Source organism: Sceloporus occidentalis, unplaced genomic scaffold (assembly GCF_023333645.1).
Source record: "Sceloporus occidentalis isolate IW3139 unplaced genomic scaffold, rSceOcc1.0.p SCAF_9, whole genome shotgun sequence".
Lineage (NCBI taxonomy): Eukaryota > Metazoa > Chordata > Lepidosauria > Squamata > Phrynosomatidae > Sceloporus > Sceloporus occidentalis.
Genome location: NW_028316989.1, coordinates 31,641,397 through 31,668,470, shown reverse-complemented (window position 1 = coordinate 31,668,470; position 27,074 = coordinate 31,641,397). Strand labels below are relative to the sequence as shown.

At 40.6% G+C, this 27,074-nt stretch overlaps 1 protein-coding gene across 6 annotated transcripts in view; it reads right to left on the bottom strand.

Moving 5' to 3' along the window:
- The window catches only part of SCAPER (S-phase cyclin A associated protein in the ER), a 134,443-nt gene that overhangs the window by 100,990 nt on the left and 6,379 nt on the right, over nucleotides 1-27,074 (bottom strand). For 3 of the 6 annotated variants that reach the window (XM_089538500.1, XM_089538502.1, XM_089538504.1), the window contains 7 exons: nucleotides 24,895-24,970; nucleotides 22,546-22,663; nucleotides 21,913-21,983; nucleotides 19,522-19,701; nucleotides 8,930-9,030; nucleotides 7,589-7,705; nucleotides 5,947-6,107 (listed from right to left, as the gene is read on the bottom strand). In XM_089538500.1, coding sequence (XP_089394626.1) covers nucleotides 5,947-6,107; nucleotides 7,589-7,705; nucleotides 8,930-9,030; nucleotides 19,522-19,701; nucleotides 21,913-21,983; nucleotides 22,546-22,663; nucleotides 24,895-24,970 — 824 coding nt within the window. Of the gene's footprint in view, nucleotides 1-5,946; nucleotides 6,108-7,588; nucleotides 7,706-8,929; nucleotides 9,031-19,521; nucleotides 19,702-21,912; nucleotides 21,984-22,545; nucleotides 22,664-24,894; nucleotides 24,971-25,272; nucleotides 25,381-27,074 lie in introns of those variants that run through there. The other 3 variants (XM_089538499.1, XM_089538503.1, XM_089538498.1) reach the window with 2 other exon arrangements.

Genomic DNA, 27,074 nt, shown 5'->3' with positions numbered 1-27,074 from the left:
CAAGTCCCAATACCCTAAGCCAACATAGCTAAAGGTGAGGAATACTAGGATCCAGTAATATTTGGTGGACCACACAATTCTCATCTCAGCTTTAAGAAGACTGGACAAGGAGAGAACAGTCTCTTTGAAAAGACATACTGTTTAGAAACTGGAGCCCATCCATTAAACAAAACAACTGCCAAAACAAATATGAACCAGTTATAGAAAAAGAGTGAAAGAAAATGGTCGCAGAAGGCTTATCAGAACCAAACTTTAGTACTACAGAAGGCAGTCTATTCATTATGAATAGTTACTAATGGCAGCATTTATATCCAACAACAAGTTAGGAGGATCTATAAAGAATTGCTGTTCAGACAGAATGACAAATCACACAGAGGAAACCAATAAAAAGCGCTTAAGTTGCTGACCTGCAAAAAAGGGGCCAGAATAGAGTTTCGTTTGCAGAATCATTCCCGTATACCAGCTTTTCCAAGGCCATTCACAGCAACAAAAAGTTATGGAGTTAAGTAAAAAGGCACCGGACATCAACACATTCACAATGAACAGTTCAAATGGGGGGAAGCAAATAGGAAGAGCAAAGAGGTGATGATCCACAAGAAGACAGGGGGGTGGAGGGAGAGGAAGCAGTAAAGATCAACTCTCAAATTTAAGAGGCGAAAATAAGATCTCTTTATGAAATCCACAATCCCAATCCTGACTGCAGACAGTTTTAACCAAAACATGACACACAGTATCCTTTTAAAAGTATTAGCTAGAAAAAGATGGGGGCACAGACTTCCAAGATGCCTGCAATTTGAATGTTAACAAGATGCAACATGACCCAGCTGGTCTACAGTTCCAGAAGACCTTCCTCCATAACCACGTCAAGCAAGATGTCACAAGAGCAGGCAGTTGTGTAACAGAGTGTGTAACAGAATGCCATCTCTTTAATTTCCAAGCTGGGTCCCTCAAAGGGGCAGGGTTTCACAGGTCCCATACTCCAAAAGCTCTCAGCTGAAGCAATACTCCAAGTTCATGAGCAAGTCTGATATTTGGTCTTCAACTCCAACCCAACAGTGAGCTACCCATGGTCCTGACAGGAATTGTTGTGTGTGCCTTCAAGTTGTTTCTGACTTATGGAGACCCTAAGATTCATGGAGGTTTCCTGGCAAGATTTGTTTAGAGGGAGGTTGTTCTCTGTGAGAATGTGACCTGCCCAAGGTTACTCAATGGGTTTCCACGGCTGAGCAGGGATTCAAACCTTGGACTCCAGAGTCCTAGTCCAACACTCAGACCAATGCACCATGCTGGACTAGGCAAGGATAAAGGTGAACATGAACTCTGGAGATTGACAGACACTGCTGGAATACCCAAATACTTCAAGTTGACTGGTTCTATAGACTCAAGAGATAGTGGAACAGGCAAGCTTTCCTGATGTTTGACAGGTGGCAAACCTCATTCAAGAACCTCCCTTTGCACATGCTTGAATCCTTGGAGCTCTTATGTTTGGACTGGTGTCCAGATTCTCTCAACTAGGTATGACACTTTAGTGGTGCTACAGAGCCCATCTCTGACACTTACCCTGGTCTCTTCTTTTCACTAGTGCTCTGTAGCACTGGGTAACAAGGTGTGGGAGATACCATTTCAATTTCTCACAATGGAGAAATGTGGGGACATGTTTAATGTTGCCAGGAATGCTCACCTGGGTCCAGTGAAGCTATGAAAGGCCTGACAGCCCTCTTGTTTATGGGTCCATATTACCTTCAGAGCTCAAGCTCTGGCTTTCTGCTCTCACTTTCTGGGTGTTGTACATTATCATCTGTGACCACTGGCTATGCTAGCTGGGGCTGACAGCAGTGGTTTCGTTTTGGAAAGCACAACACACTTTATAGACAATCCCATACAGGCTATCACAAGCTGGATTTGGTTACTTGCCCAGTTTTGTCAATGAATAATTCATTGGGCTATTCTGACAATTCTCTAGTCACATCTGAGCTTCCCACTCTCCGCTTCCTCTTGTATTACATGGAAGTGACAAACCATCTGTTATTGTAAGCCTTTCTGTTCCCTTCCCCCACCAAAGTCACTTAAGCTTTATGCCCTTAAAGTTACTCCATCTGGAAGAACTGTCCCGTAACCTTATTAAGAGCAGTAATGAGACAAAGACATAATGCGGCATGGTGAAGGTGTTGGTGCTTTTGATTAAACATTTAAAAGTGATTCTTTACATATAATATGTTCAACTCTGAGTTAGCTCTCATTTTACTTGGAAACAGTGATCTTTGCAACAGCAAGGATATTTCACTAGTAAGTCTAGAGTATGACTATGTAGAAATACTCATCGTTGGGGGATAGATTTCACTGTTAACTACACTGGCTTGATTTTTCTGCTTTGTGTGTGTGTATGTGCTTTCAAGTTGCAACCCTGTGAATTTAGCCCAATCTAATAGAACTTGGATGTAGAACAACTGTTCTAAATCTATCTGAGCTCTAATGCTGCACCTTATGTTCATCTGCCTCAAGCGTAAGGTCTCTTCTTAGCTGTAAGCATATAGGTATCCCTCAGTCAACAAAGAAGATGTGTTCCTGGGTATTACTTCTTTAACAGAAAGGTTGGTGGCAGAGGCAGAAGCAATACAGAAAGAATGGGTTCCTATAGCATAAAAAGAAAAATAAGAGCAGTCCAACACGTTTCAGTAAACTTTTAATTCAACACTAAGAATATACCCAAATGTAATGAAATAAATAAATGAAATAACCAAGGTCCGGGAAGTCTTTGTATTCAGTTCAATTTTAATTGCCATTTCTGTTGGCATCTAAGTAGCATTTTATACATGAAGAATTAAATAACAAATGCATGGCACCTATATTAACTAGAAACCTGCAGTGCTACAAATCATGATTTTATTTCGTTAATGTACTCTTCCAAAACTGGGGAACTGGAATATCAAGAACATAATTTCTAGAGCATGAAAAAGTTACTTTTGGGACTATCATCCCCAGAAATGTGGCCTGGTTGGCTAGGGATTCTGGGTGTTATAGTTCAAAAAGTTGACTTTTCAAAACTCTAAATATGACTCATGTCACCTAGGGAGGACTTTTTGGCCAAAAGGGAGCCTAGAAATAAATTATAACATACCAATAAAACACATCCGCAAGGGGCTAGAAAGAAACAGTGTAGTCTCGGGCCCTAGCCTAGCCACTGAAAAAACAACAAAGTACAAAGACATAAATATACAGGAGACATAGCAAAAAGAAAGAAAGAAATCAAAGGGAAGGAAAAAGGTATCTAGCTTCCAGCAGGGATTACATATCTTTACAATGCAATAAATCCTCCTCTGAGAACTGGCGAAATAAATTACCGTGATAGATGTGCCAGTATTCCTTTAATTTGATGTAACAGCATCCTATTCATTCTGCCACATATATGCAACAAAACGACACACACCACATTTAAAAAAGTATGAAAAATACTGACTGACACACTTCAATAAATACAGCAGAAAAATGTTATCAACTCAGTCAGTCATTGGGGTCCTTTTAAAATACACAAATATAGTAGTACAATTCCTCTTTAACTGCCATGGCTGAATTCTATGGAATCCTAGGGTTTGTAGTTTAGTGAATCTGGCTGAGAAGTCTAAGTATCCCTCCCTAAAGTTCAAATCCCAGGATTCCATTGGAAGGAACCGTAACAGTGAAAGTGAAATCATAGTACTATACTTGTATTGTTTGATAGGGCAGCGGAAAGGATCCATGGGCTCAAGGCACCCCATTTTCCACCACATCTGGGCCCCTGAAAGCTGCACACAAACTCTATTTTTTCCAAAATCAGACTCACAAATCACTTCCAATTTTGGGGGGGAAATATTTACTCCAGTTGCTAAAAATGTGCATGGGGGAGTGTTAAAATGGGGATTCACATTCCCCCTAAAACCATGACACTACATTTTGGGGTGGAATTTTTCTTTCTAGAAACAGAGGGGGTGATGGATAGTGGTGAAGGCAATTCTGGCCTTCACCTATTGAGGAATACAATTTGAGGCAGTCATGACAACAGCAGCAGGATAGTTGAGTAGACAGAAGTGGTTATTCAGACTCTAATATAAATTGAATAAGAAATTTGGTTGCAATCCTATATTCCCTTACCTGGGAATAAGCCCCACAGAAATCAATGAGATTTACTTCTCTTCAGACAGGGATCCTCTCCCAGGAGATAGGTGGGATAGTAAATCAATAAATCAATAAATGTACAAGGTTGCATTGATAATCTCTCTTTGGAAAAGAGATCCTGAATTTCAGTCTTTGGTACAAAGTCCTTAGCCAGAAGGGCTTTTCAAGGAAAAGAAACTGCATCAGGCAAAAGCATCACCTGTATTCAAAGCCGTCCATTAGCGCTTTTAAGGTTGTTCTTTTTTTCACTGCTAGTCTCTACAGACACCCAACTCTACACATCATATTTTTCTTGACAACATTAGCCAAACATTGCTCTTGTGGGGCCACTTGTACACTTCCAAACCTGTGAAACTCAACACCTTTAGAGTTTCTTTGAGGAAGGAGGTCAATAGTGATCTCTGCTGTCCATGATGATATATAAAAAGCCTGAGAGAGTTTCCTTTAAGTAAAAATTTAAAAAGCCGAACAGCTTTCTTTTCATAATAGCAAAATTTAACAGTATTTCAATTTATGTTTGTTTTAAAAGTCAGGTGAGCAGTCGTCACAGTCCAAAGGAAAAGAGCAATGAGTCTGGTGGTCCTTTAAAATTAAGGGATTTATTGGGGTATACAAACTACTGTGGAGTAGAGTTTATGCTGCTATAAATCTGTTCGTTTTTAAAAGGTGCCACAAGACTCTGACAGTAAAAAGGGTGGTCAGGGAGTTACCCTTTCTAAAAAGTCAAGTGGCATAACTTAATTTGGATCTTCTTAACTTAATGAAATAAATCATGGTTCAATTTTCAATTCAAACTAAATACTAAAGTAAAGATAGTCCAAACCATTGTATTTCCCACACCATGTACGAATATGAGAGCTTGTCAGAGAATAAAGCAAACAGAAACATAATCAGCTCATTTGAGATGTGGTGTTGGAGTAGAGTGCTGAGAATAACACAGACAGCCAGAAAATCAATCAAATGGAGCAAACTGGGGCTAAGCATCCCCTAGAAATCAAGATGCCCAGACTGAGACTGCTGTACTTTGACCATATCATAAGAAGACACGACTCACTGGAAAAGACAATGCTAGGACAGATGGAGGTAGTACAAAGAGAGGAAGGTCACATATTAGATGGATAGATTCAATCAAGGAAACCATGGCCCTGAACCTGCAGGACCTGAGCGGCGAAAACTGAAAATAGGGGGTTTGGGGATATCTAAATTGTGGGGTTGCCACAAGTTGAAGTCGATTCGAGGGTAGTTAACAATAAAGTAGAGTGTGTGGTGTGGTGTGGTGTAGTGGTTCAGGTATTGCACTAGGACTCTGTGACACTAGGGTTCGAATCCCCACCGAACCATGGAAATCTAGTGGGTGACTTTAAATAAGTCACGTTCTCTCAGTCTTAAAGGATGACAAAGGCAAGCTTGATAGGAATAAATCTTGCCAAGAAAGCTCTAGGGTAGGGTCAATGTAAGTCAGATGTGACCTGAAGGCACTTAACAATAAAGAAGGGCTTGCACTCTTATAGATATTGTTTCCCATCAGCCGCAGCCTGTATAGTCAGTGGTCAGGTAAGAAAAAAGCAGAGGTTCCCCACTTATTTAAAGGGTAGACAACAGGCGTAGCACAAAATACTAGATATAATAAACTCCAATTGTACCAGGCAGAGGGGCAGGCTCACAAGCCTAAGCATCGCTGCAACTCGATTGCCTTGCACGAATCAGAGCAACATCAGAAATACAAGCATTATCTTTTTGTGTAATCCACTTTAAGATAATGGTTTGTCAAAATCAGGTCACTTCAGCACTTGCCATTTCTCCGTGAAGATTTCTGAACTGGAGTTGGCATGCATGCTTGTGTCGTTGCCATCTCTGAACTGGGAGCTGCTACTGTATGGTTGGCTTTCACTTTGTCAGCCCAACTCACACCCGATGGAGCCAGGCGGTTAGAAGTCACCGTTGCAGATGGTGTTCTAGCAGAGAGAAAAAGTCATGTATCCCACAGTTCCATTAAAGAAGATTAAACCTTCCTATATATTCTTATAGCCATTCAGTTTTGCAAATTCCTCTTGGCTTCCAATGCTTCAGTTCAATAGGTAGCATGATCAGAAAAGGATGGTTTTATCCAGCTGTCCAGAAACAAACAGGGGTGCAAACACAGATCTGCACAGAATATATTGGTGGAGAAAGGTCTCCAGGACAGTCACTAAATCATAGTTTTAATATTGGCTGAACTAATGTTTGCTATTAATTCCAGCCCATATTGCCTCCACCCATGGATGATTTTTCCACCTAGCTTCCTTTTGCAAAATGACACCTAGAAGCAGCAGACCTCTGCTTCTCACAATGGAGCCAATTTCTCTGTCAGATCTGGTATCCCCGAAGGCTTCCTCAGCTGCATGTGTCAAGACATCAGCATTAATGGAACTTAAGATAAATATTACTCCTTTTTAATAGCAAATGCAGTTGGTGAGTGTTGACAGAAATAGAGGCAAAACAGGACCACTGAGGGGGGAACAGAAGAAAAAAAGGAGACAAGAGAATCAGCTTAAGAGAAGCCCAAGCTTCTCACACATTTTGAAAAAAATGAAACCTAAGGAGTCAAAAGAAAAGAAACCAGGCCAATGATAGCGGAGCATACTCACTAGCAAAGGAATGTAGAGTATCAACTGAAAATGGGGAAAAGAAGGTGAGAGAAGAGGAGAATGTCTTTCTTAAGGACCAATCAGCATAGCACACACTGGAGGAAGGGAACCCTAAACAAGAGCATTTCTTCAAGAATTCCCTGCCACCTTTTGTGGCACATTAAACGTACCACCGATATTAGCCATTATTTTACAAATGTTTAATATTATTTGTTGACTATGTTACAGAGAATCACAGAATCAAAAAAATCATAGAATTGAAGGGGTCCCATAGGTCATCATCCAACCTTCTGCTCAATGCAAGAATGTCATGTATAGCATCCCCAACTGGCGGCTGTCCTGTTTCTTTTTGAAGATGTCCAAAGAAATAGACCCCACTACCTCCCTAGGTAATTGGTTTCATTGCTGAATCACTCTCACCATCAATAAGTTGCTTCTAATGTTCAATCAAAATCTAACCTCCAGTAATTTAAAACCATCAGATCTGGTCCTACCCTCGGGGGCAACAAAACTGCACCTTCCATCCGCAGCACACACCACAAATGTTGCAACTGCATATGTTTTGACCCCTACATTACAGAAGGAATACTCCTCAATCTCATTCTTTGTATTATATGGATTTGTAAAGATCACTGGGGCCCATCAAAATACAGAACTGACTTAATACTGTGTTAAATGTTAGAAGTGGAAATTATTCCTATACATTGTAGGAGAAATCAACATAAGTGAATGTAGCAACCAAAGCTATAGTGAGAAATTAGTGTCAATTTTTATCCTTGAAATCATTAAAAAGTTTTTAACTGTCATACCCAAAATTTAGACTTCTTCGTGCATTTGATGTTACACTGATTCTATCTGTTGACGGGCTTGGAATTACATGGCGTCCTGGGGACATCTTCTTTACTTCCCATGCGAGCGAAGTAGGTCTGTCAAGAAAGGTGGAACGCAAAGCAAGAAGAGTTAATTGATATCCCTACTTCCACTGAAATTGCAATCATATTAATTGATATAGAAAAGCAAGGCAGGTAATGTAAGGACACTATACAGTTGGCCCTTCATATTCGGAGGGGTTCCATTCCACCCGCGCGTGCGCACGCACGCGCACACACACATCTATGGATGCCAAAAAACAGGAGGACCTCAAGTTCCATTAGTTTTAATGATGATGGATGTGTCATGTGCATGGCCACATGCAAATGTCACCAGTGAGGTGAAATCAAATATGTGGATGGCAAGCCCACAATTAGGGTGAGCCAACTATACAGTTGGGCGCGCTTTACGCGGACTTGAGCTTATGTGCTCAAGCTGCGGGGCACATGCGGGGTGGCGCATCCCATTCAATTGAATGGGCGCGTGCGCCTGTTGTGCCGCCCGTTGCGCTGCCGCGCACGAGCCCCATTGTTTCCAATGAGGCTTGAGCATAGGCAGAATTTGCCTTACGTGGAGGGATCCGGAACAGATCCCCGCGTAAGGCGAGGGCTGACTGTATGTCCCTTCTCTCTAACATCACAGCTAGCATTTTAAAAAACTTCTCTCCTCTCCCGTGTTCACAATGGATGTTGAATGTCTGGTTTTCTAGATGTTGTTGGACTACAACGCTCACCATCTTACACCATTAGCTATTTTGAGCATGACTGAGGGGAGCTGTAGTCAAGCAACATCGGCAGGGCCACATGTTTCCCATTGCTGATGTGTACTTTACCTTCCAAGTCAGAAGGTCATTCCATGCATTTACAGTCAAAGTTTTCCCTGAATCGTATATAGATTCAAATGTCAGAGTGCAGGATCCAGCTACTTCAAGGGCATTTTGGAAAGAAAGGTTTGGCTGGATGGACACAGTCTGTAAACCTTGTGTTGCCCACCATATAAAGCAGAATTTCCAAAAACAACAACTGTGAAGTAGTCACTGCAATCCATAGTGGAATGTGTATGTTTATTCCAATTCCTGCATCAAAAGAGCAGCACTGCTGGATCTACAAAAGGTCCATCTAGTTTAAGATCCTATAATACTAGCCAGATGCTTCTGAAAAGCTGACTAGTAGGGCATGAAAACAACATTCTTCACCAACCAGCTGTCTTGAACTGGAATGCAAAGGTTTAATGTTTTTAAACAAAGTTTTAAAATGGTAGATTGAAACCATTTCCTTTACCTGCTTTGTGCATCTGCTTTCTCTAACTTCTCCTGTAGCTGTATCCAATCGATCAAAGCCTTGAAATCTCGTACATAGTTATCCAGCATCATTAACACCTCCTACAACAGAAACATTGATTGAAAGATGTAAAATCATAAAGCAGTCATGTAGGAATCAAAACTGTAAAAAAAAAATCTGTGGAAGTCTTTCAACAAGGAAAAAAGCCAAGCTAGGTAGGTCTGGAAATAAATAGTGTTCCCTTGCTGATGGGTGACCCTTTACAAGTGCCCCTTCTAGATCTACCTCCAACTTCAACCTCAAGTACTTGTTATCCGCAGGACTTTGGTTCCAAGAATCCCCATCGATAACAAAATCTGTGGATGCTCAAGTCCCATTAAATACAATGGCATAGTAAAATGGTGTCCCTTATATAAAATGGAAAATCAAAGTTTGCTATTTGGAATTTATACTTTTTTGGAATATTTTCAAGCCCTGGATGCTTGAATCCGTGGATAAGGAGGGCCCACTGTATAGTGCATTTTCCACAAATAGAACATGTTCACACAGATCACAGAAAACAGATCAAAGCAACACTAACACAGCAACCACAATAAGAGTTATAACATATTGCAACGTCAAACTCCAACAAACATCAGCCTCAGGCAAGATGGCCAATGGTGAGGGATGCTGGGAACTGTAGTGTAATATGATCTGGAGAGCCACAGGTTTCCAACTCTGAATTTCATTTCTAACAATTCAAGAATTTACAGTTCATTTCAAATATACTGAAAGTTTAAACAACCAAAAGCCTCACTAGTCTGAGTCTGTTAATAATTCCCAGCACCTATAATATGAATATTAAAGCAATCTGTTCAGTAGTTCTGATTAACAGACCTAACAATAAGATACCTTGGCCAAATCAAACAAAAAGAGGAAAAAAGATAAAACTGACAAAATTGAATTACCCTTAGCAGCAAATTAGCAATCAAGCCAGGCCAAGCATACTATATCACTATACACAAACACAGCCAAAATGTTCTGCTGAAAGCATCACTTTAACTGCTATAAAGTCCGTTACATGCAATTCACGTAATTCACACACACACAAAGTTCCATTTCAAGAATGCAATTTACATTATTAAGTTTGGGAAAGTAATGATCTGCAAGATGCATACTAATCCAGATGGTCACTTTGTATGCACCCATGTTTTCCATTCGGTGCGAAAACAATGCCTTAATTATGGCTGCGTAGACAGTGAGTCTAATAAATCTAGCTCTCCTTTTATTCTAACCCTGTCATATTTTCTCTTTACGATCTGAATAATATTTTACCTCCCTTGTATGTGTGCCACATGCAAGGTTGCTTTTGAACAGAACACTTCCTGAAAGGTATAATAGCTCCATCTGTGACAAATGATCCCAATTTGAAAGGTGAAATGTTAGGTGCAATGACATACTCTTTTAATTAATATGTGAGTGACATCCCATCATGACATTTGCATTTTTATGAACCCAGCTGTCTTTGGCACAAGACTTTCAGAGCCACCTAGATTCCTACTAAATCTCACCTTTTGCGAGACAACTCCTATGGGTTGTAATCTGCTGGAACTGCTTTTGATCTGTCTCTCCTTACAGTCCACATAGCTCTGGTAGATATTCCACAGAGGACAAGAATTTTAAAGCTTGTGACAATGGGCTTACTTCACCCAGACTAGCAAAATGCTCAGGGAGGAAGGGAGTACCAACCCCTGCAGCACCTGACCAGGATTCTGGCCAGTGTCTGTTTCCAAAATTAATTATTCTCTTTGGGCCCATACAGACAGGCCAAAATAAAGCTGCTTCGGGGCACATTGGAGTTATGCTGTTTAAATGCTGCATGAGTCCTAAGAGGATGGAAGCCACGCCAAAACCACGCTCCAGTCCTAAGGACTGTAGCATAGCTTTGGCACAGCTTCTGGCCTCTTAGGATGCATGCAGCATTTAAACAGCACAACTCCAATGTGCCCCGAAGCAGCTTTATTTTGGCCTGTCTGTATGGGCCCTTTCTTTGCAAAAATTTCCAGGGAGGGTAGCCATGTTAGTCTATTGCAGAAAAAACAACCAAGAGCCTTGTGGCACCCTAAAGACTGACACATTTTATTTAGCTTAAGCTTCCCAGGACTGCAGTGCCTCTACATCTGATGAACTGGGCTGCAGACCATGCAACTTTATGCCAAATTTAAAAAATAAATGAATTACTGCTTAAGTTGCCACCAGACTCTTTTCTATACTGCTCAGATGGTCACAGATCACAAGAGCAACTGGTTCACAAATTGTGACTTGGTTAAAAATCACGTCTCCATCAGAAGGTTTGTCCCGTTCTCAGGCCCTTATGGTTTGAGAACATGAAATTTTACAGCGCATGGCTTTAAGGAGCCTATTTTGAGGAATGCCTTGCTCCAGTGTTAGCCAAAATTATCAGGGCAAGTACCATGCAGCTTGTAATCTGAGCCCTGTTTTACGAACAAGGGAATACAAACAAGACAAGCAACTGGAGCGGCCCCATATCCACTGATGCACATCTTTCTCCCTACAGCTATGAAGGCCATTTTGTCAAGCAGGAGGCAGCCGAACAAAAGTAGCTCTGAAAGCGTCGCTACAGGCATCCAGATAACTACATATAGATGTACAGCTAAAATTACCAATTAGTTTACCAATTGGCTGCAACGGATTCGATTGGTTTGTAATTAATTCTAGTTACTGGCGCACACGGCAGGATGGTTGGCGCCATCCCTTTGTCCCACTGACACACAATCCTCACACACAGGGCCCTGGGGTCTCGGCCGTCAATACAGCTCTCCAGTTCACCCATGGTCCTGAGTATAGCAGATATACCCTACGGTGCTGAAGCAGTGGAAACATGTACCACTTGAGACGGTGCTGACAAAAAAAAGAAGAGCGAGGATTCTTTATGGGAAAGTCTGTTTCTGCACAAGAGTCCCAACCTCGTTAAAATCTCATTTTTATCCAAGGTCAAGTGCATGCTTCTAGAAATTCCTGAAGAAAAAGTGCTCAAGTAAGAGAGCGTGTGATGGACAGAGGAAGGAGGCAATGGGGTGCTCTACATTAGAAAAGTGGCTATTAGCACAATCTTTTGTGCATTTGCTCAAAAATAAATTCCACGGGATTAAATGGGGCTTACTTATAAACTTGACTACAAGTCGACCTCATGTATAAGTCAAGGGCAGGTTCTGGGGCCGAAATTATGGATTTTGATATGACCCGTGGTTAAATCAAGGGTGAAATTTAGAGGCATGTAAGAAAGGATGTAAAGGATGAAGTAAAGGAAAACAATATCCAAGAATGTACAAAGTTCCGGCAGGAATAACTGTCTTTGTTCACCCTAAAGGCTGGATGGATGAGAGAGCAGAGGGGACCTGTGCATCCAGGAGAGATTACATTCTTGCCTTTCACTGGAGGATGGTTTCTTTTAAAATCCAAAGTTAAAGTCCAGTGCCTACATTGACCATCAGATAGGTCCACTTAGGTTTTTTTGGGTCACTCTTTTGAATACAATTTCTAGACTTATATATGAGTTTATACAGTATGCTCACACACGTTAATGGTCATAGTTTCACATGACACCAAACCAGAGGTGGGCAATATGTGGCCCTTCAGATATTTCACCTCTATTGACAACAATTAGCACCTTTATTACTAGAACCAAAGAATAGGTTTTTCCCCAAGTGGGTTTTTTCATTACATGGTGAGTTGTTCTATTGTGTAACCACCTTGCCTCACCAGAATGCTTTTGAGTTTTTTAAAAATTCTTTTAGTGTATAGTTTTATTCCTCATTTTTCATCCCTCATTTGTATGTTTTGCAGTTATTGTTTGCACTAAATAAAATGCACAGTAAAACAAATGCATTCAGGCTGTTTTCAGAGTACCATTCTACTGATACTTTGAAGAATTCTTTAATTTCTAAATCTGACCTGAAATTTTCAAAAGACTAGAAAGAACCACTGGGCTGAGTCTAATGCCTCCACTTACCTCTAACCTAAAATTAAATCTGCAGGGTGGGAAACTGCAAATAAACTTAATATTTAGATTTTTTCAAATAAAGAGACCATATAGATGAAACAACAGTGGGGTGAACTTGGGCAAGTCACACATTCTCAGCCTCAGTAGAAGGCATTGGCAAAACTCCTCTGAACAAATCTTGCCAAGAAAAGCCTTTTAGGGTTGCCGTAAGTCAGAAATTACTTGGAAAGCACACACAACAAGACCAACAGCAACAAACAAACAAATGGATGAGGAAGAAATCCTAAACAAACCTTATAGATTTTTTTCTTTCCTCATCCCACTGAGCCTGTAACAAAGACTCAACAAAGGAAACAAGGCTATATTGAGGCAGAAATTCTGCATACAGTTCCCATTTCCATCCACTGAAGCTGGGTAGCCAGAGAAAGCCCAGGTCCCCTGGGTTCCTGTGAGTAATCTGAGTCCTGTCTCTATGCTGAAATATTTATTTATTCAGTACTGAGCAGGCCAGCACCAAGAAAAGCCATGCTGGCATCTGGAATAACATTTCCAGCCCTGCACATGCAGAACGGGCTTAGATGTTCAACTCCTGTCAATTCACATGGTACCAATGCCCTTCATAGACATAGAAGATTCTGTGGGTTCAACCAGACCAATTCAAGTTACTACAACTAGCAGTGATTTCCAGATGTTGGCTATTTTAGGGGGGGGGGCTGGGGGGAGGAATCAGACCAAGATCCTTTTGTCACCTTAAAGGTTAACATATGTATTATGGCATAAGCTTTTGTGAATTAAAGACCATTCCCAGAGCCTCAGAGTAAAACTTTTCCCCATTGAGTGTGGTTTATTAGCTTGAGTTGCCAGAGATCAAACCTGGGGCTGTTTGCCTATGAAACAACTTTTTATCAACAAGATACAGCAGTTCACTTTGATGCTTTGCTTCAACTCACATTCTGAGCCAACATCTATGACTTGCTAGTCTTCAATTAGAATATTACGTATCTCAAGCGGGGAGAAACTAAATCCATATTGTGAAAATGAATGGATAGCAGTTAACAGTGATCAAGTTATACCATCACATTTTATAGCAACGGCACTCAATCTACCCTGAAAAGACAGTAAATGAAATCTTTGAACCTTTTACAAGCATGTCTTCAGGCAAGTACATCTGATAAAAGGATAATCCATTTTAAAAGCAAGGATTTCCATCTATCAAGTGTATATATGTATGTGTGTGTATTATAAAAGTATAGATAGGTATCCCAATGAGCTAGAGTTCCTGAAGAAAAATTACAATAAATTATCAATTGGGGAGGTTCCAGTGGCCATCTCTTTAAAAAATAAAAAATCACAGAATACTGTTATGGCCATCATTAGAACGATGCACAGTGTTGGAACAGGTAATAGTAATTTCTCAGCTTTAAATCCAGTATCTGGAGGGGGAAAAGCTGCACAAATGAAGCCTTATAGTGCAATCCAGTATGTATCTATCCAGTACAACCCAGTATGCCAACTGTGACAATTCCTGGAGAGGTCTGATCTGCTCATGGTGAGACATGCCTTGGTTACATCCCATTAGGGTTACAGAAATGTGGGGATGCCTTTGGAAAGTGTTTGAAAAATCCAGCTGGTCCAAAGAGCTGCAATCAGATTGTTAACTGAGGCTGGCTACATGAAGCACACAACTCCCGTGTTGTAACAGCTCCGTTGGCTGCCAGTATCTTTTCACGCACAATTCAAAGTGCCGGTGATGACCCATAAAGCCTTATATGGCTTGGATCGAGGCTATTTGAAGGACCGTATCTACCTGTATGAGCCTAATAGAGCTCAAGAGTCAGTGTGCGGTATGGTGTAGTGACTCACAGCATGGTGTAGTGGTTCGAGCATTGGACTATGACTCTAGAGAACAGGGCTCACCAATGGAAACCCACTGGATGACCCTGAACAAGTCACACCCTCTCAGCCTCAGTGGATGGCAATGGCAACCGTCCTCTGAAGAGACATGCCAAGAAAACCCTGTGATGGATTTGCCTTAAAGTCACCATATGATTTGAAGGCATACAAAAACAGCAGTAAATTACACTCTCATAGACTCAGATGAAGGCAATGGCAAACCTACGAACAGATCTTGCCAAGAAAACCCTGTGATAAGCTCCCTTTAGGGTTGTCTTAAGTCAGGAACAACTTGAATGCACACAACAGCAACATATAGGGTCTCGGCCTTAGATTTTAAGACAATTCGTCGGAACTTTAGATTTCCATAGATTGCCTATTGGCTGCAGAGCCTTCAAAATAATATTAACACAACACATACTTTGCAATCTAACTTGAAGGACATATCCAGTGGTTGCCTTGTAAACATAGGCCCGTTACAGACGGGCCTATAGTACGGACTGGGTCCATATTAGGGTTAGAAAGGGGCATCCCTTCCGGACGCCCCTAACCCTAATACGGACCGAGTCCGTACAAAATGGCGGCGTCCGTTCCACACGTCCGCACGTCACATGGTGCATATGATGCTACGAGTGCGACATTGGCACCTCGCGGCGTCATATCCGTGCAGCAACGAAAAGTGCCATTTTGGCGCTTCTTATTTGCAGCGCGGAGGAGCCCTGCAGTTTGGCTGCTGCAGCTCCTCCACGCTGCACCATAATCTCATTTGTGGCTTTATGATCAAAACACACAGTTGTATCAAAATACGACAGTTGCTGGGGACACCTAAACAAAAACAGGCCCGCTTGCACTGTTGCCTACTATATTCCATGTCATAAACAAGAATACAGTACAGGCATACTGCAGTGCAACAAAAGCCAAGTTTGCAATTTTAAATATGACTGCTTAGCAAGAAAGAACGATTTAACAGAGCAAAGCCAACTTTCAAGTCGACGTGCATACGACTGTACTGCAGCAACAGCCATTTTCAAGTAAATGTGCATATAAATGTACTCCAAAGTACAGTCCCTTGAAGCAGACTTGAAAGCTTTGGTGAGATTATAAGGAGCTGATTTTATTACAACTGCTCCCCCTGTTTGCATCACTATCACAACCCTTCCGTCTGCAGTTTCAACCGCAAACAGTCACCAGAGCCCTGTCCCATTCAAACACAGTAAACAGTATCCTCAACAACACTGTAATCGATCATTGGTTCCTCGCTCTCATCAAATTGCACACACACATCCAACTGGTTATTTCAAGAACAAAGTGTGATACTGCCGTTTCTTGGTTGAAAATGAATGCAAGAGTATTGCTTTAGGAAAACAGTGTTTGCTTAATAAATGTGCAGTCATTTCAAGCATACAAACGGACTTTCTGAAACATCCTTCAAAAATGCAAGTCAGCATAGATTTTTCAAAGAGCACACAAAGACACACAGAGGTAGAATTGAAAGATATAGCCAGGCTAGTCTGTAGAACCAGTACATAGAGAGATCTTGTAGCACCTTTGAGACTAACTGAAAGAAAGAAGTTGGCAGCATGAGCGATCGTAGGATAAAGTCTACTTCCTTGTCCAAATCCAATTTCTTTCTTTCAGTTAGTCTCAAAGGTGCTACAAGATTTCTCTATGTACAAAGACACATAAATAGCCCTTTGGGACACTGATTTAACAAACAGTATAAAAGCCTTAATTTGCAGCAAGCATTACTAAAAATAAAGAGTTCAATGTTGGTTTGTATCATTATTTCTGTCACTGAGAACCACAAAGCATGTTGATGTGTTTTCGTTCTCTATCTTTTCTCAAGGGTAAGAAAATCCTAATGTGAACAAATGTCATGCCACCTGCAACTCACGAAATAAGGCATATGTGTATGTTAAGGGGTAGACCTCAGGGCTCCAAGGTCTTCTTGGGCATCAATGCAAAGCCTGAAATGGCAACGTAAACCCATACCTAGTTTTGGCCTACTAAGAAATTGCTGGAGGTCTGTCTAAAAGTTGATAGAGGCCATTTTTAATTTCCTTTTGCACATAGACTGTACACACATCCAATGGCACATTATATGGAGATGATCCCTGCCACTAAAACTCAAGTCAGGGCATCTATGCCAACAAGACTGCAGCCAGAGCAGGATAACTGAGAAACAAAAACAGTAATATCGACATACCTGGAATGGATTCCTACTTATGCACAAGTACAAAAGCAAAAACAAGAAAACCAAAAGAACCTCTTGCCTTTTTAAAACAAACCAGCGTATGGACTGTGCAAATGTATGAACATGCTCAGGAGATTCAAAGCAGCACAGAGTGTTGAATGTCTATTAGAATAAAAGATTGGAAAATAGGGGACAGGGGTAGATTTGGTTTGCTTGAACCCCAGACAGCTTAGTCTCCCAGAGGAAGGTTTGGCTGGCTGGCAGCCTTAACAGAATCACTTCCCTGTCTGGGGCTGAGAAGATACTGCAACATTTTGGCGTTGATCCCCTTTAAACATTTTAAATACTCATATGCTACCAACCCACAGACCTGCCTTGAGGCTTAAGAGGCAAGCTAAACAAACCTTTTTTAAAAATGTACTTTTGCAATGCATGGATTCCATTTCTTTTAAAAAATATATTACATCTAAGTTTTGTAAAAAGGTTCTTCTTCAGAGACCAGTTCTGCTGTTAAACTACAACCTTAACCCTTGGTTTTATTTTTAGGAGGTTTCTGATATACAATATTTCCTTCCCAAGGTAGTTCAAGTAGTTATGATTGGAATTCTGGATGAGGTCTTGGATCGATGGAGATGAGACACAAATAAACTACTTATTCTTTCAGCCACAAACATTCAGAAAATTATAATCCAATTACTTCACAAGGAATATCGGTTTTCTTTATTTAAAACACACACACACACACACACACTTCAAAAGAAAATTTCCTGAACCAGAAGACAAGTTCCATTTCCAAATATACATATATATTTAAATTGTGTTAGACCAGTAGACAGCTGGGAAGCCTCAAGCCACTGTTTAGTTTTGAAACTAATTTTGAATAAGTCCTATTTGTACACTAATCCCATAGTCAATTTGGCAGCCTTTCATTTCATCAGAAAACTAAATTGTCATGACCCAAAGAAAAGTCCTTTTTTTATATACTGAATGCATTAGCTAATGCTTTCCAGAAGACAGTGAAAATTTTCAATCACAGTGACTATGAAAACTACATGGATTCCCCACCCCAAATATTGCTGGAATGTTGAATCCTCTTGGTTTTAACTTCTCTTATTCAGTAATTCAAAATGCTTAATTTGCTATAAAATGATATAAGACTAAACTGATTGTTATAAAGAAGCAAAACTAGCTTCCAGCCAGGTTGATGAAAAATCCACCAGGCTACAGTGTCTGTTTTCCATCTAAATTTAGATGGGGAAAGCCAACGTATGACTATGTCCCACCCAGACACTGTTTATACTAGGCCATCAATCTCCCCTGCTTGCCACCAGCAAGTCAATGAGGAGAGCGATAACTATCTCTGCAGAAGGGGAACAATGTGTAATTAAGACATTAAACAGGAAACTAAAGAATGTGGACATAGTCTGAATCTCAACAGTGCCATCTACCGATCACTTTGAGGATGGGAATAGGAAAAAAAGCCCATCAATGATAAAACAAACAAATCCACTTTATAATCTCAGCATGGCACAGGGGGAAAAAACCTCTATAGAGTCTCCGGATTAATAGATTCTTTCAAGAGGCCTTTAAAAAAAATGTTTTTTCCCCTTCTAACTATATTATGCTTCAGTGAAGCTTGTTCAGACCCAGGATCTAACATTGTCAGTGATCTGAAGGTAAGGGTAGAGGGAGGTACTGTATATACTCATGTATAAGTCTACAAATTTTAGTCAAAAAATGACCCAAAAGACCTGGGTCGACTTATCCACGGGTCAAAGTAGATATTGCACTTTGACTCTTATTAAAAAAGAACCATCCCCTGGTTAAAGATAAGACTATAATCTGTCCTAGAAGCGTTGATCCATCTTTGCTCTCTCATCCATCCAGCCTTTAGTGTAAACACAAACAGTTATGCCTGCTGGAATTTTGTAAGTTCTTTGGCATTGTTTTCCTTTGCTACATGATCCTAAATTTCACCCTCAACTTATCCACAGGTCGTATCAAAATCCATTATTTTGTCCCCCAAACCTTCCCTCAACCTATACATGAGGTCAAATTATAGCTGAGTATACAGTGCGCCCGCGTCATACGTGGGCACATCTTATGCGGCTTCCAGCATATGCTGGAAGCTACGCCAGAAGGAGCAGTGTTGCGCGCCAGAAGAAGCAATGGCATGCGCACCGCCACACGCTGTGTGCCACCACAGACACAAGACCCATTCACTTGAATGGGGCTTGAGCATCTGCATTTTTTCTCTTACGCAGGGGGGTCTGGAACCCCCACGTAAGGGAAGGGATGACTGTATATGGTAATTATGGAAAATACATCTTGGATCATCAATTGTATCCCTGGAAAAAAGGTAGAGGGGATTATTTTGGGATCAACAACCAAAATCTCAAAAAGCTTCCAGGAACCCAAACTGAAACTGAGCTACCTCCGCTAGCAGGATTATCTGCAAGGATGAAGCATTACCTATCCATCACATCACCAAAAGATTCTTACCTTGCATTCAACCACACTCTGATCTGATTCACAAGTGACGTAGATTTCATCCACTGCACGTCGCAGATTGTCGAAAAGGAAAGCCCAGTAGCGTGCTCGGAGATCCACTTTCCGTGGCTGCCTCGCTTTTGTGGGGCTTTTATCCCCAGCTGCCGCTATTTTACAGTCTGACGTGGCGCCCTGTAAAGGAGATAACACAATTTGATAAACAAAGGCAAAGTTAAACAGAACATAGTCTCACTTTGGATTTTAAACAAAAGCTGACTTCTAGCTTACTTCCTGTTGCGCAAAGGCCTCTCTTAGGTATAGAATGGAGAGCCAAAACTAGGCACCCCAAGCCTACAGAGTATATCTGGAGCCATTTGTGGCAAAAAATATATGATTTTTTCCCTGCAGCTGGGAAAGGGGTGTGAAACAGGTGCAGCTCCCCAAGGTTTGATGGAGAGGCAGCCAGAGAGGTTCCTAATCCCAACAGATGCTCACCCATGTATTATGCAGATTTGGTGCAAGGGACTAAAAGTGTCAGATAAGGACTGTAGGTTTTAGGAGGGTTCAACAATATAGGTCAACTGAAACTAACCCCCCCCAAAACATTATCTTAGCTCCCCTCCAACCCCAATAATTCAGTTCCTGATCCAGGCTCCAATTTCTGCCATTTGGGAGAGGTACAGGTCCAATTTATGAAGCAACAGCTTATACTAATTCACTATTTTGAACCACTCCCCACCCACAGCCAAATTAATAGTGCCCTCTGGCTCTGACTGTTGAATACAAACTAATTATAGGCAGGCCTGAATTCAGAAGAAATTGATAGAAGTCATGTAAAGCCAAAAGCAATAGGCAGTACAACTTAATCCGTCCTGCAGTCTGGGACATAAATTATCCATTCTAAAACCGGGGAAAGGACAGGGTGTAGGATAAACCAAACACACATATTCTACACACAGGCTGCCGTCTTTGAGTGTTCCTTAGCAGTAGGCCCTGTTGAACGCAGTATGACTTACTTCAGAGTACATGCACACAGAATTAGAGTGCCAAAATCAATGCTGGAATGATGGAAATATACATACATGTGCATGGGGTGGGCTCTCTCTCCTCAAAGGGTCTTTGTGATGTTGAATAAACCCATCACAGCCATGCTGTAATAGATTTAATTCCACTTTTTGGAACTAATATTCACTTTAAATTACCCATTTTTCTCTGCCTGATTGAAAAGTCTATACCAAGCCAAATTATCTAGTATGATTTCCACCTTCTCAAAACATAAGAGGGGTGGGGGGTGGGGGGGGGGAGAGGGAAGATCCAAATCACTGTGCTCATGTTGCATGTAAAAAGCCCTTGATTATCTAGGGATAGGTTTACACTTGTCAGAATACTCTGGGATGCCTCTGGAGTTTTCTAGCCCCAAATTCCTGCCACTCAACTGCTTTCTTTTGCTGCAGGTTTTCAGTTCCCATGAATGATGGGTGGCTGCCTTTCTACGTGGCCCCCATTCTGATCTCAGAGTGGTTCGCACCCACAGCGGGAATAGTGGACAACTCATGGGGACAGCAAGTAAAAACAGCTACCATTGTCACTGTAAAAAGACGAAAACCCACAGCAAAAGGTGAGTTATTTAATGTGGGTTCGGGAGAGGAAACCCTAAATCATGTGTGGGAGTCATGAAGACAGCTTGGACCTAATTTGAGGTTTTGGCCTTCATCATGTAAATGGGGTAAAAAGTACCTGGGGGGAATTTGGGGTTATTTCAAGCTGGTTGTGGATTTTTCACAAAAGGAAATATATTTTGCCTTTGCTGTTCAGCCCTGGTGTTAAAGGGACTGAACAGCCTCAAGAGAGAAAGTGTTAGGTGTCCACTGGTGATGTTTGGCTATCATTTTACAGCTGCACTTTTTTCACTTTGCATTTAATATAGCCTAATTATTGATGCAGAACAGTTGGAGACTTGTGTTAATGTAGCTTTTTAATCTCCAGGTGGTCTGAAATAACAGTACAAATGGCTGCTTCCCTAGAGACTGAAAGGTACACTCATCACATCTGGATGCTAGTTTTACCCTCACTTGTCTCATTTTGAAGGATTTTCTTTTTGCTGAGTATTTAAGATCTACTTCTTGTTAGCTTTGTATTGCCTGAGTGTGTCTGGTATAAAACAGAATTGAAATGTGGCTACGCCTACTAACTTAATCACACCCAAAACGTACCCAGTTAAAAAAGGCTGTTCTAATTGTTGCATTGGCTGCAATTTACAACAATAACCCAGAAATGTTTACTGGAGAATAATTTTCTCTGCTACTGTTCAACAAAATATTCCAGATTAAGCATGTTAGCTCCACTTAAAACTACTTGTGCTTTTTTGGCGAAACGTGTAAAACCAATTGAGAAAACTTATACCTGTTTAGTAGTTTTGTGGGTTCCTTGAATTATTTTTTTAGATTTTCCTCCTATTTGCCATTTTGGTTTTCCTGTAAACAGATAAAAACAGGTTAGCCCATTCAAGGCTTATATTAAAATCTAAACATTCTTCTATTGCCACTTGTTGGGAATAAGAGCAGAGACATCAGAAGGCACCACAACTGGCCATCATCTCTGCAACTGCCAGATTCAAACGTAAGAGGGGAAACATATATATGTATGTGTAATTTTTGAGGCCTATTTTTCACTGTTTCTGTTGTGATGACATGCTTGCAATTACAGAAAGAATAACTATCCCCAGGGAAATTATTAACAATCTTCTTTTCAGAGCTTCCAAACTTAGAATACATTCATTAGAATGCCCATTCAGATCTCAAGGACCAATAACTGAGTCTTACTATGCCAGGAATGCTGTCTAATCTCCTTTTAATGCCATCTAAGCCAATTACGACAACCGAACATTGTGGTTGTTAGTTCACATTTTGATTACTGTGCGAGAAGTAAACTGCTTTATCTGTTCTGAATTGTGTATCAATCATTTTGCAAGCGGAGTTATTTCTTGGATACAAATACCACCCCACCCCAACACACACACAAAGAGTTAATACACACCATCATCTTCTTTGCTTTCCAAAGGCACACTCCATGCAATCAAATTCCTTGCTGTGCGACCCTCCTCAGCCACTATTTTTCTTACTTTATCATGACTGTTAGAGCGCTGGAAAGAAGCCTGAGAAAAGAAAGAAATTGATCCATTAACAAGATAATACCACTTTATTCCACAGGGCTCATTCCCAAGGATTGGTTGAGAACATGGCACCAACAGGATTGGTTGAGAAACAATGCCCAAGTCATAGCTGGTTTAGATTCAAAAGTGCCTCTTATGTTCCAAATGTTCAGGCAAATCATGGTATGTCTGGTTGTCCTTTTCCCCACCTTCCCTGAAAATACTTGGAGCAGCAGCCTCCATGGGCAAAGCAATCAGCCAAACCATGTTTTGTCAATTCAGCTACAACATCCAAAACATAATTTGTTCAAACTGAGATTTAAACCATAGTTTCAAATCCTGGTTTGCCAGCCACTCAAGCCATGATTTGGAGAGACCATGGATTGGTTTTGCAAACCATGTCCTGGTGTTACATCCAATCCGTTTCTTAATTTTCAGTGCACTATTCAGGCATTTAATCTTCAGGTACAAAAACATGTATTGTCAGATATTGAGGAACAAAAATTACAGGGTTTCTGCAACTGCTATTTTACCACAAGCTGTAAAGAAATAAAAGAGACACCATTCCTAACACTTTGTAATGATATTTAAACCATCACTTCAGTCTTGGGAGTTATCTAAGCCAGCTTTTATGCCTACTTGTAGTTATTTGTTGAATTAATAATCAAAGCCCCATGGATCAAAACACTGTTGAAAGTGGTCTCTCATGGATGAAAAAAGCTGTCTTGGATATCTACCAAGAGGCTTCTGAGAATTCAACTGCATACATACCCTTTCAAGAAGATACTTCCCAATGGGTGGGATGAAATGCATTGAATGAAAGGGACACACTGGACTGATAACCGATATGTCTTGTGTCATGTCAGATCATCATCTGCCTCAATTCAAAGCCAGTGTGCCATCTAGTGCCATGTTAAGGGGGATGACAAAAAGGAAATCTGACTTGCTTCTGACACAATGTTTCGCTGCCCCACATTTATGCAAAGTAGGAACAGTGCAACCGCCATGGTCCACAGTGGAAACACTGCACTTCATAGATGGACACATTTTAAATGTGTCTTCCTAAGAACTTGGGTCCTTTTATTGAATGGATTCCTCATTATATCTAATCTTTCTTGTCACAAGAGAACAGTGAAATAACCTCAACTCCAGCATCTCTGCACCTCAAACAACCAAAATCAAAGTGAAGCATTCAGATATGAAAAGACAAGGGAGGAGGAGCCTAGTGGAGAGCAATTGTTGCTTCGCCGGCTGCTGCAGCCAAGGCTACTTCTGCAGGCTGCCAAACCCAAGGGGAGTAAAGACTTTAGAGCAAAAAGTTTCAACCCCCACCCTCCACCATTTTGTTGAGAAGACACAGATCCACACAGGGCTGGCCTTTTCAAAGGGGTGACACTTTCCAAGACATGTTTCAAAATGCTAGCAAATATAAACAATGTGGTTCCTGTTGTTTGTAAAACTGTGGCAAATAGTCACACCAGATTTTAAAAGATACATGAAAACCTTTATCACTAGGCATGTTTAATTGGAGAGTTTGAACTGCTGATTCTTTATGTATGTATGTATGTATTGCAATTTTTGCCTCATGAGAAAAAAAACCCCTATAGCCTAAGAGCTTTGTGATTTGAGACAATTATTCATATTCATTGCTGATGACATAAAAATAAATTAACAGGAAATACCCTTGCTGCAAAAATTTGTTACAGCTCCCCTTGTAATACAATACTTTTAAACATTTCAGAATAAGATATTTCAATCTTAAAAAAAATAAAGATGAATTAGTTTATTTACTTACATGAAATGAACATGTATAATAAGATAGTCATGCAGAAATATGACTGTGTAAATTTACAGCGCTTTATAAATAAAGGTTAATAATAATAATAATAATAATAATAATAAATATCTATGTCTAGAATGAAATGACTAGGAACAATTGCTTTTCAAGTGTCAAAATGGGGAGACTTGCCTTGAAAAAAGCAACCGAAAACTCATCAATCTGGTAGTTGAACTCAACTCAATAACTGACTTCACAAGGCAGTACCTGACTTAATAGTTACAAACTGTGGTTTGTCACAAGCCAACATTTTATCTCCACTGAGCCATATGGTTTTTCTCAATCTCTCAAGAGTACGTTTAAGTGGAAGCTGGAAAGGATTTCACACATCAACCAATACAATCCTGGGCAACAACAAAACTAAGACACTAAAACGTTATCACAAGAGATGACTTACCATCATGCTGTAACCATCCTCTAAGTCAACAGATTCGCTAATCACGTTTTTGGCTGACCCCATGAAGTCATCATAGCTGTGTAATATAAAAAAAATTCAACATATTAAAATTCAATCCACAAGCCTCAAGAATTTATTTACTGAAGCTGGAAAGCCATGTAACATTTACACCATGCACTGGATTCAATTATGCTGCTAATGAACCAGCCTTTGCTGGCCCAGCAGATAATTTCATAAGCGCAATGCACTGCCTGTTCTACTAACATAAAATTAGAAACTACAGTTTAATGCTCCACTGCCAGGATATTATGCTACAGTATGAATGGTTCATTTTATTCATCAAACAATCAAGTTGTTTAATAGAAAACTAAAATGTACTTCATTTGAGGAACATCTGGATCAGAGTGGGAAATGTGCAACCCTTTGGATGTTGCTGGACTGCATCTCCCAGCAGCCCTAACTAGCATAGCCAGCAGTGAGAGATGATGAGAGTCGCTGTCCAGAAACATCTGGAAGTCTGCAGTAAATTGTGACAAAAACAGTATCATGTTTTAATTCTTACACAGAAAACATGAATGAAAGCTTCCTATGTATACCCAAGTGTCATAAACAATCTTTAAATCAATATGAAAACTGTCCTCTTTTAATACTGGGTGGGAAAGAAAAAAAGGTGGCTTTAAAAAGTGCCTAGTGCCACTGCTTAATTCTGTTTAAATCTAGTAGTTGGGGCTCTAGATTTGTGGTGCAGCTCCTAGTTGCCCCATTCTCTTGTCTACCATTTCATTGTTTCCAGAACTGGGTGGGTTGCTTTCTTTGAGAAATTTCATGAGAGAACATGATTATTATTATTTTTCAGAACAAAATCCTTAACATTCAAATAGATATCTATTTACAGCACTGTTTGTTTTCTGGAAACTGGCCACACGGCCAATAGCTTATGGACCAGCACCACTTTGAATAGCACTGACTGAAATAACTTTTAAGATTCATGTCAGGTATAGTTCTCACATTGTTGGGTTTCCCTGACAATTTGCCAAAATGGATTCTTCATACATTTATCCAAATGGAAAAGGGTGATCATTGTGGAGATGCTGAACGCAACTTCCCCCAGCTCCAGATGTTGCTCAGCTCCAGTCTATACCATCTGCAGCCAGTATGATCAAATGACCACCCCAGCATCTATCTGTTCCCCTGTGTTCCCATGCGATTACACATTTGCTGGGGTTAGGGGTGAAGGATCCCCATGAACGTGGAAAAACAAATAAAAAATCAAACACTGTTCTTTTTACTAAGAGAACACCTCTCCAGGAAACTCCAAGTCATCCAGTACAACAATATGGTCAACATCTGCAAGATGCTAATCACAGAATCATGCTGGGAGACCTACAAATGTCTAGGGAATTGTTTTTTCTAGGAACGTCTGGGTTCTCCAGCACAACTCTATGGTCTGACTGAGTTGTGCTGGGGATCCTAGATAGTAATAGCAAGTACATTTCTATAGTGCTTACTGATGTACTAAGTGATTTACAAAGTGTAAGCTAACTGCCCCCAACAAGCTGGGTACTCATTTTAGTGACCTACGGAAGGATGCCAGGCTGAGTCAACCCAGAGCCCCTGGCTGGCACTGAACTCACAACCTTGTGGTTTGTGAGTGAGTAGCTGCAATACAGGCAATTTAACCACTGTGTCACCGTATTAATCAAAACCGCAAATAATCAAATCCACAAAACTCAAAGCTGCAAATGTGGAGGGCCAACTGTACTATAATCATCCTGGCAGATTCTCCCTTATGCCACGGTCTGCAACAGTGCTTCTCCTTTTGTGTCATGTCTTTTTAGAATGTAAGCCTGAGGGCAAGGAACTGTCTAAATTAATTATTTGTAAGCTGCTCTGAGAGCCTTTTTGGCTGAAGAGTGGGGTATAAATATTCCAAATAAATAAATAAATAAGAAAGAGTCTTCTCACTAGCGCTCTCTTTCCTCATATTCAGCATGCCCTCCCAAGAAAGATTCACCAGAGATCTTCCTTAGTAGCATTCTGACATCAAGCTAAGAGCTTCTGTTTCCACTCAAACCTTGACTCTATCACTGAGGGTACCATTTAGGTTTTATAGCTGTCAAAGCTGCACTCTAGTCCTTAGGACTAGAGTGTGGCTTTGGTGTGGCTTCTGGCCTCTTAGG